This window comes from Streptopelia decaocto, assembly GCF_964273445.1.
Source record: "Streptopelia decaocto genome assembly, chromosome: 2".
Classification (NCBI taxonomy): domain Eukaryota; kingdom Metazoa; phylum Chordata; class Aves; order Columbiformes; family Columbidae; genus Streptopelia; species Streptopelia decaocto.
The window spans coordinates 146,261,434-146,273,826 of record NC_138655.1 but is presented as its reverse complement, the minus strand read 5'-3'; the positions used below and the strand labels follow the sequence as shown (position 1 = coordinate 146,273,826).

The 12,393-nt window shown below is 39.5% G+C and overlaps 1 protein-coding gene across 4 annotated transcripts in view; it reads right to left on the bottom strand.

Moving 5' to 3' along the window:
• Positions 1-756: 756 nt before the first annotated feature.
• Positions 757-12,393, bottom strand: part of ACBD5 (acyl-CoA binding domain containing 5) — a gene marked incomplete at its 3' end in the record, with an annotated part of 31,355 nt that continues 19,718 nt past the window's right edge. For 2 of the 4 annotated variants that reach the window (XM_082046583.1, XM_082046585.1), the window contains 6 exons: positions 11,910-12,016; positions 10,061-10,322; positions 8,511-8,710; positions 6,869-6,919; positions 6,472-6,581; positions 757-2,738 (listed from right to left, as the gene is read on the bottom strand). In XM_082046583.1, the coding sequence (XP_081902709.1) occupies positions 2,726-2,738; positions 6,472-6,581; positions 6,869-6,919; positions 8,511-8,710; positions 10,061-10,322; positions 11,910-12,016 (743 nt within the window). Of the gene's footprint in view, positions 2,739-6,467; positions 6,582-6,868; positions 6,920-8,510; positions 8,711-10,060; positions 10,323-11,909; positions 12,017-12,393 lie in introns of those variants that run through there. The other 2 variants (XM_082046584.1, XM_082046586.1) reach the window with 1 other exon arrangement.

Below are 12,393 nucleotides of genomic sequence, written 5' to 3'. Positions count from 1 at the left end.
CCCTTCAGCTCCTCACTTGCCAACACCCTCCTGCCATCCTTGCCACCAGTTACATTTGTGTATTTAACTGCAGGAGAACAAGAAGTCTTCAGGTGGTCTGTAACCCCTGTGGGGAGCCTGTTCCTCTGTGGTGGCTGCACCATCTCCACCCACCAGCCCTTGCTGTGGTGCTGTAGGACCAGAGCAGGGGAGAGAGAGCAGAACACCTGGCTCTGTTCTGGTTCCCTCAGATGAACACTTACTAGTAGGTGGAATGTCTTTCATCTGGTTTCATCCAGAGCAACCATCTGCTTTTTAGATGAAGTTTGAGTCACTGCTGGACATTTGCTTCAAAAGTGTGACTTTTTTTGTTTGTTTGTTTGTTTTTGTTTTTTTTCAAGCCAGGCCCAGCTCTTCCCAATGCTATCCAGAACTGTTTTGGCTGCCAGGGCTCCTGCTAGAATTATATGACCTGCTTGTACCACTTCTTCCAAGTTAATGCTGCATCTCTTTGTACCTGGGCAAATTATAGTGTTTCCTTACCTTTAAGATGAAATACCAGCTGACTAGAGATCTGTTGAAGTTACAGTGAGTTTGAGACACAGCTGGTAGCCGAGGCCCAGTTATGAGTTACAGGTAAATGGTTCTAAAATGATGGTTTGTATGACAACTTCAAGGATGAAACTGCTTCTTCACAATGTAGCCAGCAGGCTCTTCTGCCTGGCCAAGGCATTCACTGTACAGCACTTACATTAAGAAAGTAAGGTCAAGATAAAATGCAAAATATTAAGGGATTGATTTATTGAAATATGAATAAATAACAAGGGTGGCATTTGCCTACATGTATTTCAGGGGGAAGTTAACAGTTAAGTACCTTTGGGAAGGCCTGTACCATCTCTAGAAGTCAGATACCTAGAGGTGAGGTGGTTATGGGTGATGGGGGAACTCAGGGGTGCTGCATCCTGTCAGGAGACACACTGCTGCAGGGGCTTTTTGTCAAAGTGACCTTCAAGCTGGAGTAGTCTTCCTGTGTAATAGTTTCTATGATTCTATGATAAGAAGTCAGTCACTCCAGGGACTTCAAGCTGCAGGCACCATGGCTTCAGGTCACAGCAGAACTTCCCTTCTATCATAAGCTTTGTTCAAACCTGAGTTTTCAGTATATCTCATGCCAAAGCTCATCTCTGGCACATGAAACAGCAATCTTCAAAGAGCTTCTCATTATTTCCTTTTTTAATTCAGCTTTACAATAAGAAAATCAGAAGAGGGGAAAATAATCCTTAGAAAAAACAAAAAAACAACTAAAAACAATAGTAGAATTGCTCTGGTAAAACAAACCTTAAATTCTGTGATTACATATTTATACAGTCCACCTTGTATGAAAAGTGTTTACCGAAGTATAAAAGATTTTCAGGAAGGACAGAAAATAAACTTTCCTGAAGAATTTGTAATATATAGTCCAGACAGGGAATGAAATCACATCCATAATATGGTGACACTTCTGAAGATTCAGATCTTAAGCACGGGTTATGTTATGACAGAATTCCTTATTGCAAATGAATGTCTTAGTTTTCTGTCAAATCTAATTTTAGTACATTTCCGTTTTCCAGAAACTTAGACAACTAATATATTAATTTATTTTAAAATAAAATGTAAAGCATGCTCCAATCAAGCAAACTTCACAAGGTCATAACTCTATCTGTAGATTGATTAATACTCAGTGGAAAAAAAAATCAGCACCAAAATTAGCTTAGAAGTTTTGTTGTGAAGGGAAGGATAAGGGAGAAGGAAATACCACAACTGATACTTTTCTGAATATGTGTTGGAAAAAGTCCACAACAGTTTAGGGCTAGATTAAATCTTAATTTAATTTGACATAAACCAACAACAGAAAACTCACAGAGCACTGAGCTTTTCAAGCATCTTAGAGTGCTAGCTTTCACCTAATTTTAAAGCACCTTGTGCTAAAACTGTTCTTCCATTAAAACAAGCTGTTGTCAACAAAAATACCATTATCAAAGTTAAAAAAATATAAGGTGCAGCCTCTTTAGGTGGATCCCTTGTACCACACACAGGTTCCAAACTCACATTTGACAGTCCCTCTGTTACTAAGGGCTCTAACATGCAAGACTATATCAATTCCCAAACCTCTCCTTTACAATTTTAAAGGATGTGAAGCATCCAGCTTCACTTCTGACCAATTTACAGGGATGTCTGCCCCACATTGGTTTAGCAGCAAAAATAACCAGTTGAATTCCTCAGAGCTATATTGTGTTTTTCCAACAGCTTACAATGTATTGAATTCAAACTTTATTAGTGCTTTCATTTAGTTATATGTAACTCTGTGGAAAAACAGGGAGGGATGTTGCAATTGTAAAATTATTTCTACGTTAAAGTGACAGCTTTACATATTTTTCACATATTCTTTTACAAAGATGATCTTCTCTTCATCATCTGACATCAGCAAGACCAGTAATTATTGAAGGCCCATCCACAAGCACATTCCAAAATAATTAATGTTCATGTGGTTTTGAGGATGGAATTATTAAATTTATTTTGCTTGTAACCTAGGAGCTGTGAATCATTCAAGCTTCAATAATGTTAGTCCTTAAATGTTTAGCTCAAAGGTAGTACAAAATATTACTATAACAGAAGGAACATAATCCCAGATCCTGAGTTTCTGTGAGAATTCAGAATTCCTTTCCAGCGCCATCTTCTAGCAGTCTTTAAGCAAAGTCACAAATTCTCAGTTCAGTTTTCTAGAAGAGGAACCAAACAAATCAGTTTAATGACCCTTCACAAGATGATTTTTCATTTGTCTAAATAAACAAATCAGTTAAGGTTACATGTGAAAGATTTCCAGTCATTTAAATACAACACTGCTTCAAGATACCTGAAAATTCACCCTCTTAAGTTGCAAAACAATCTGTAAGTTCTCAAAACTAGCACAACTTACACTGAGGAGTACAAAATATCACTGAGACTTCTGAACTACAGCTGAAATTCCTCAGAACAGCCCCTGACCACATCAGTCAGTGGTTTGCTGTCTCACAGCAGAACAACCCTTGGGAGCTGGTTTTTCAGCTACTCTAGAAAATGCGCAATCAGAACGTTCTCAAATCATGAGCTGAAACTAAACAACTCTTGCTTATTAATAAAAATATATTTCTATGTGTGATCTGGTTTTAGAGCCCTTAGCATTCAGGTTTTCAAGCTTGCTTCAGTGAAGCTTCTAATACGAGTACCCAGATTTTCAGCATTAGGTTCTCTATAAAGATCCAGATGAGACCGGTTAAGAGGCTCAGAAGACCCAAAGCAGCCAGAACAGCACCCAGCAGGGCGCTGAGAGGGAGCTGAGCTGCCCCTTCCCAGGGGCAGGAGCTGAGGACAGAGCTGTGGCTGCAGAAGGCCTCTCACCACCACTGCCGTGGAATTTGCTCCGCTCAACAAAAGAGTCCAGGAGTCACAGCTCCATGATGAGAAAACCTCACATGGTAGCACAGACTCCTGGTTTCTGCTCCAGGGCAGTTTGTGTACTTTAAAACCAAAAGGACATTGATGCGGTCACTTTCTCGCTGACTGTGCTTGATCAGCCTCCTACCCATTACTAAAGGAGATGGAACTCCAGATGGAGAGGTAATACAGAAGCAGACAGTCCTTAAATTATGTCTATCGGTAGATTTCTTCAGAAACAAAAAAGAAAGCTGAAGAACACAAATTTCTTTAGTTCCTTCTGTTCTTGAGGTTCATCTCAACTTAATCCAAGCCACGAATGAGTAAACCAAACAAGGACTATCTGGGACTATGCTATCTCTGTGTCCCACAGATACTGGTACTACTGTTGGTAGACTGTGGTACAAATCTGGTGTCCAGAGCTCAAAAAACATGTTAATAACTATGGAGCATTCAGGAAAGAGCCACCAGAACCATCCTAAGATTGGAAAACAACTTTAAAATGAGATTCCAGTTACTTAATCCCTTGCTCAAGCAAAACAGATGAAGAGATGACCTGGGGACAGCAATATAGTACCCATGGAAAACACATCACATGCTCTTTGTCAAATAGATAAAGATCTACGAAAAATCCAATAGATGAAAGCTGAAGCTAGACAAATCCAGAGTAAAAATAATGTACCATTTTGTTGTTCATTGAAGCTCTGAATCATTAGAATAATATACTAGAAAAATTGCTGGAAAGGGCACTGTTCTAAATGCTGCTTTCTGACTGAACCTGTGAATTGATTGAGGGTGCAACAGAGGTCAGAATGGGTGAGGAAAAAAATATTTACAAGAACAGCGTACTGTTCAGAGAGACAGTAAGAACATGGCCATTCAAGAGCTCTTACCTAAACAGCACCGAAGTTCATAAGAGCTTCCCATAAGATACTAAAAAAACCAACCTGCATTGCTTTTAAAAATCTTTGTCCTTGCTGATGAGAAGAAATCTCCATTTACCAGGGCAGAAAATGAGGAAAATGTGTGTAACTGCCTAAAAGCTGTAGCAGTGAAATCTCTGGTTTTATCAGACAGTGCAAGTAACGTCAATGCAGCTGATGAGAGCTCTGAGACAAGGCAACTCCCGGCCGGACCAGAGGCCTCTGTGGACACTGTATTATCTACAACACCAGTAGCCGGGCCCAGAGGGGGCTGATCCACAACAGATCTGGCTGGAGGCCACTATTAGCGGTGGATGCCAGGGGTCAGTACTGGGTCCAGTTCTGTTTAACATGTTTATTAATAATAATCTGGATGATGGGGCAGAGTGCACCCTCAGCAAGTTTGCAGATGACACAAAACTGGGAGGAGTGGCTGATATGGCAGAGGGTGGTGCTGCCATTCAGAGGGACCTCGACAGGATGGAAAAATGGGCTGACGGGAGCCTCCTGAAGTACAAGGGGAAGCACGAAGTTCAGCACCTGGGGAGGAACAACTCCAACCACAATCAGCACTTGCTGGGCCAGCCCAGCTGGGAAGCAGCTTTGCAGAAAAGTACCTGGGGTCCTGGTGGACACCAAGCTGACCATGAGGCAGCAATATGCCCTTGCTGCAAAGAAAGCCAACAGTATCACAGGCTGCCTTGTCCCTCCCAGAAGGTCGAGGGAGGTGACCCTTCCCCTCTCCTCAGCACTGGAGAGGCCACACCTGGAGTGCTGTGGCCAGTTCTGGGTACAAGAGAGACACGAATGTACTGAAGGTAGTCCAATAAAGGGCCATGAAGATGGTTAAGGGACTGGAGCATCTCTCCTATGAGGAGAGATGTGCACTGGCACAGGTTGTGCAGAGACTTGGAGCTATTCAAAAGCCATGTGGACACAGTTCTGGGCAACTGGCTGTAGGTTTTCCTGCTTGTGCAGGGTGGCTGGACCAGATGACCTCCAGAGGTGCCTTCCAACCACGACCATTCTGTGTGATTTACTATATGAGAGAAAACTATGCCATGAAAACTTTCAAATGTTAAACAGCTAGAACAATTTAAGCTCATTCTAGTAAGATCTACACATATCCAGACTCTGCAGACTGACAGAGAAGAAAAAACTTACGATCGTACTAAGCTAACAAAGTCAGGTGAGAGGTTGAAGTAAGTAGGTACCAACTAGAGAACATTCACTGCGTCTTCTGATGTTTATTTAGACAGTTGAGACAAGGTAAGATGAGAGTACAACTGTCCTTTAGCTGAAGGAAGTCAAAACAAACAGACATTACAGAAATACAGTAGTAAGGTGCTAGTAGGTGCTAAATAAGAAACAGGTGACACATGGGACTCTGCAAAGGATTAGATAGGAAAAAATTATTATGACGCAACGTGACTAGGAAGTCTGGAAGCAGTGAAAATGGCTCAGGAAGATACTGGGAGAGTCAAAGAACGTCATGGAGACACCTCCAAGCTATCCAGCCTCAACCACTTGTGTATGCTCACTGAAATTATTTATTCTGCATCGTAATTCATGGATTTAACTTAAATTGCCACATATAAAGCAATACCAAACATAAAGTCAAATTAACCAATACTTTCTTACGCTGAGAAATTTTCAAGGCAAAGAAAACTATACAAGTCTTTTCCCAGAATTCCCAGCTAATGGAAGGCACTGCTACCAGCTTCCAGAATTTCTTGATGCACATTTGGCTTCAGTTTTTGGGACTGAAAAAAACACCTTCCTATCAGAACCATACCAAGGCCTCTACTGCACAATCTGCTTTAGCTTCATATCTTCAGAACTGTGAGTCACCGATAATAAAACAGAACATTAAGCAAGAGATGTCTTGAAACAAGGAACTCAAGGAAACAGGATTTATCAAAGCAATGATTATCAAGCTCCCCATTTTTAATTGACCTGACGTTTCATATACATACACTGTAAATCCTGAGTGCACCCTTGCATTCTTCTTATGCGTGAAGACAGTAGTTTATGTCTTCTCTAAATAAAGCAATATACTACATATGGATTTAAACAGAGGAAATATAGTATATGTGCCCTACTGAATGCACTTTACCTTCGCTTTCTTTGAAGATACACATGTACCAACCACTGGGCAATAAATGGCCATACAACAGCAAAAGCTAAAATACCAGGAGAAATTTCAAAGGGCCACCACGATGGTTTCTAAGGAAAACACACAAAAAATGTAGTCAGCAATCTGTGTGCACATATTGAACAGCGCATGTATACTGCTGAAATGTTATAGTATCAAAGTAGAAAATACGAAATTAATCATTTTTTTTTCTGGTCTCACTATCAAATAACTTCTTCAGACACAGGTTATTTTTTATCTCCTAGTCGAGGGAGAGAATATACAGAAAGCACATACTAAGAGCTAGATAGAAAATATTCATCTCAATGTTTTTCACCATTCACACTGCTTTTTACAACTGGAAGAAACATTATTTTACCTTGACAGAGGAGGCAGGCTGATCATTTGACTGTAGTGTCGCAGATTTTGCCTTTAAATACAAACAAGGCTGGTAAGTATAAAAATGAAACTGCAATTGAAATTTTTCTGCTTCACAAAAGGAGAATGTTAAGTTTTTCATCCTGTGAAGGCTTTGCAATCTGTGTATATGACAGTTTAAGGAACAGACAACCCCCATGTGACTCCCCTTTCACCACTTAGTTTCCAACTTACCTCTCGTGTTTCCATTACTCTTTATAGCATTTTTATCACATCTTTGTGTTAAAAAATGAATGAGTGTCACTTACTGGACCTCTAATTACAGATTTTCAGGGCCCCTCCCACTCAATGTGTCATTGCAACTTCCTCAACTCTTGACCAGTCCCAGCAGTTACAACCCAGATTAGAAATCCCCAGAGCTTAATTTGAAAGAAAAAGTGTTTATCCACTCTAGTCTATCCAAAGGCACAAAGCGCTGGTTTAGTGTGCCCTGAGCTATAGCTACAGGCATGTCTAACAGCATGAAGAAAAGAGAATACTGTGTTCCAAATCTTCCAGGCAATCCAGAAAATGAGAAGTACCACAAACTTTTCAAGACTTTTCCCACACACTATTGTGGTGCTTTCACAGACCAAAGCAGTCAGTTTTCTAGGTCCTTCTTAATTTATGTAACTGTGAAACAGAAGCTTCTGTTTCTTTTTAGGTGAGGGCAGCAAGCACAGCATGAACTGCTGGGGAAGAATCTTTTACTATTTCTTCATATATTGCTCAGCCAAAACAAAAGAAAAATCAATCTGTATCCAAACATCAGATTCTTCAATAGCTGTGATTGAGCAAAATCATGACATTTATTAAACCCTTTTCACAGGCTGCCTTAGATTTGGAGGATATGTGTCCCAGAGGATACTGCTTGTACAGCTCCCTCATTCTCAGGTAGATCAAAATATATTAGCAGCCAAACAAACCCAAACATTTTTAGGTTGCTGGTTCAACTATATTCACAGCATATTCTATTCTCCTGAATGTACAGTATTTCCATTGAAATAGAAGGAAAAAAAGAAACTATCAATAAATACCTATGCTTGCTTAAGACTTCTTTTACCTATCTTGTATATATGATGTGAAACATCAAAAAAACTGGACTACTCTGCGGTGAAAGAATGCTATGAAGATCAGTCTTCTGCTAACTGAAAAACAGAATCAGAAGTTCTGCCTGCAAATACTTACCAATCTGGAAGATTAAGATAAATTCTCTCTTCCTTTGAAAATGCTTTGAGATCTACTGCTGAAAAAATTATCTGGGATCATGTATTACTAAGATCAACTATGGAAACTCCATATAGCAACTGTGTAATGTGTATCAATACCTACAGCTAAAATTAGTCTTATCAGAAATCAGTAAAATAATATATGGTTATTTTTTACACCAAAATGTATGCTTTTGCTCACATGTACAAGAGTCCTGAATTGTGTTCCTGAGAGTAGGTACCAATAAGAAATGTTCGGTTGGAATAAACTACAGACTATAACTGACATATCTTTACAGTTTAAGAAAACATTGTCTGAAATTTTAATCTGAAAAAGCTTTAAAATATCCAAGGAAAATTAATAATAAGTAATCAGATCACTTCAGTGAATAATACCTGTGATGCTGTAACCGTCTCCAGCATATGCAACCTCTGAAGGACATTCTGCATGTCTTCTTGCAACCGCATCAGCACCACTGCGATCTGTTCATTGAGGCTGCCCCTGGGTCCTCGGTCTGACCCCCAGCGCTCTCCGTCCCCTCCACCACCCATCTGTCCGCCTTGGGAACCATCTCCTACAGGCTGAAGTCTATGCCCTGTGTTGAGGGAGAAGAAAAAAGACAAAACACACGGGCTACCAACTCTATTAAAAAAGTTTGATTTTAACAGCTGAATTTTCTCCCTCCTGAACGGAGTGTGGTACTCCTCATCACAGGCTGTTTTCAGACAGTTCAAAAGCACTGGGAGGTTACTGCAGCATCACTTGAGATGCTTCCCTACAGCCTCAGTATGACACTATCATTCAAGGTCCTAGAATTGCATAAACATTGAGCAAAAAATGATTCATTCACATCCAGTCAAGTTCAGGAGCAAATTCTGCCCTAGCGAAAAGAAAGATGTGTTTTACATTTGTGTGTTTCACATTTGTGTTGTACAAGGTGTGTTTTACATTTGGCACAGTCTCCAGCCAAAGAACACTGCAATAGAGTGATGAGAGAAGACAGTTGTTTGAAACCTACAATACTCTTTTAACCTAACACCTTGCTGCTGCAAGTAGCAAACATAAGTAAAACAACGAAAGAGAGGAGAGATGGTTAAACTCATGTGTAGTCCTCTAATATGTTCTCCATAATAGTTTTCAACATATTTTCTATGATTCTGTGATTTGGATTTTCTTTTTAATTTTTGTGTTACATCACCTATAGGTACCATACAAAAAGGCATGTTATTTATAAATAATATACATTCTGGCCTTTGCTTTTTTTAGTACAAAAAATCCACTTTATCCTTGACTTTACAGATCATACCACCAGAATATGGTGTTGCTCCTAGGTGACAGCATTAGAAGTATTATGGAATTAAAAAGAGCAGAGGTTCAACACAAATTGAACATCTGGACTGCTATGTGATTAAGAATCATTACATTTCAAGAATCATAACAGACAGTACCAAAAGCACTCAAAGGTGTGGTTAATGCTCCAGTTATATAGAAAACAATGTGTCACTGGTACCTTTCCAAGATGTTCAAATAAGACACCATCAAGGTATAAATGCATATGCATTGAAAAATAAATATGTAACTTGTAAAGAAACTCTTACCATGGATAGAGAGGTTTTGAAGATTACATTTCTAAAAAGACAGGTGCTATAAACACCAGCTGTAGTTTAAGGTAAGCAAAACCAGAAGAAGCCAATATGCTTATTCAAGATCTTCATAGTACAAGAAAATCCTTTGTAATACTCATTCTGAATGAAAAAAATACTCTAAATGCAAAACTGATTGCTACCCATTGTAATTAGGATTTTGTTATCTATTTTTATTGTGAAGGAGAAAAGCACCATAAAGCATGACTGTCTCACTGGACAATGCTGACAAGTGCTTCTCAGGCACCAGGAACTTACGGCAGTCAGGAGAGTGCAGAAAACAAAAGCAGGCTGCACAGTACCTCTCCCTCTTCTGACATTGTAGAAATCCACTTTTTCTCCACCTTTCTTCTCCTTGTGAGGTTCTCCATTAGTGGCTCTGCCATCTTCTCCTCCACACTTGACTTCACCTTGTTCTTGAGCTGCTTCCTCTACAGTATTTCCATAAGTCATGCAAGCATGCCTTGGAAAATCTGTATTTTCTAACAGAAGACTGTGATCTACATCCAAGAAATGGGATGAATGCTTTAAAGATCCTTTAGGTGATGTGATGATCTCCAAGGGCTAAAAATTAACATTAGCAAGTAATTAAATTCTGTAAAATGTGACGGTTAACCAATAAAAAGGAAGAAGCATCATCTCTACTTTCACTTTAAGAAAATAATTTGTCCATAATTAAGACTTTTCTTTTAACAGGAGTTGGTGTTTTCCTGTAGAATGTGCTCACTATTGTCTACATATCCTTTTCAGATTGAAACGGTTAGACATTCATTTGGGGCAAACATCCTCAAAACAGTGATACCACTTGGAATTACTTCTGACATTTCCAACATATAGTAATACTCAGTAATCACTAAAGTAGAACACTGAGATCTGAAAATGTTCCCTTTTCCCTTGTAAAATTGGCTTTGCTCCCTAGTCAGTGACATGGCATCCTAACTCAGACTTGTGAGCCACCCTGTCTAAAGTCCCGTGCTGTCAGCAACCCCGAGTAGGCAACATTTACACATAGGGCAGAGATCATATTGTTTATTATGAGCCTGTTCAAAACAGCTGGGCTGCACCCTGTACCTCTCACCAAACAAACGGCACAGTATCCCGTCAGCTTTTCACTCAAAATCAGTGTTACTGTAGGAATATGTTAAAAATGGATGACATACGCCATTAATCAGGTCACAATTACATGTTCTGTGACAGGACTGCCGTAAGCTGGCTCAAGCAAGCCTTTGTTCAGCGTAAGGACAAGCGCACTTGCACAACCATCTGCTGAAGCAGACTGGGGACCCCAGCTAACCGAAAAATCACTCCATGAAAAAGCCAAAATATAACCAAAAGGAGGGGCAAAGAAATGAAAACTGCTGCTAAAATCGCATTCGTCAAATAGTGGTTTGTAAACCTGTATCATCAGAACTGAAGGACAGAGTGTTTGTTATAATACATCTTTTCCAATAGAAAGCTGTATTTATTTCTTGAAATTAACCTATTCTGGTTTGACTCAATCCATCTATAGTTCTATTTGTATATTTATTTACATATCTCTGAACATTTGTTATTTTGTTCAAAACTAAAATTTCGCTCATGCAGGTTGGGAAATACTGACAAATTATCCACCCACTTCAATTAAAAGAGTCCCAAACAAGCTCAAACAATACACAAGATGATTTGGAAATCACGTAGATAAGAGAGCTTGCAGCACTTCAGCCAAATCACCTTTGCTAACGCGCTTCATTACTGAGTAAAATTCTGATTTGCTAAAAGGAATTCTCTAGATCCTCAGGAAATCGCTAGACAAGAGAACGACGCAATATTAGAGAGCTTACTGGTCTTTCTGATCCCATGCGTCATTCATATATTCCTCCCCAGAATCAGGAAACCAGGTGCTTGAGTAGAACCTACAAATTCCCCTGAAGGAGGTCCAAGCCCATACATAACTAAGACTACAGTTAATTCCATGAGCAGGAGCACAAATTCAGTCAAAGCTGAGCCAGCATAGTTGTTGTCCACCTTTTATATGAAAGTCAGAGATGTACATTAGGGCTGAAGAAGTGCAAGAGAACTCAGAAATCACTGTCATCTCCCTCTTCTTCAAACCAACGCCACTTTGAGGCACCAGCCTCCAGGCCACCTGCTAAGGCTTAGAAGAACCCCTACCTCTTCTAGGCCAAGTTGCTCCATAGAGTCACAATAAACTTCACTGTCTGAGTCACTGGTTAAGTGCTGAGTTGCTGAGGCCTCTTCAGTATTCTCTTCATTTGCACCTGTACGGAAAGGAGACACGCACACATGCTTTGGAAATGTGAGTCAACCCTGGCAAAGAGTAAAGCAATGAGTTAAAATGTCTAGGTGAGCTTCAACTCATGCCCCTTTTATCTACGGTTGTCATCTTAAAGCTAGATTCTGCATAAAGAGGTTATACTAATATAGGAATTATATAGAACTTTTACTAATGGGAAAACTATACCTCATATTGGCATTTCTGCATCGTAAGTTGATAATTTTAATTCTACCTTGTTCATTACAGTCTCCTTCCTAAACTCAGATTAAAGCAGTTTTGCCTAAAGTTATCTGTCAGTTTTGAAATTACAAACTTAAAAATATTAGTTTCAACAAACTGGTACTTATAACATATTAAGCC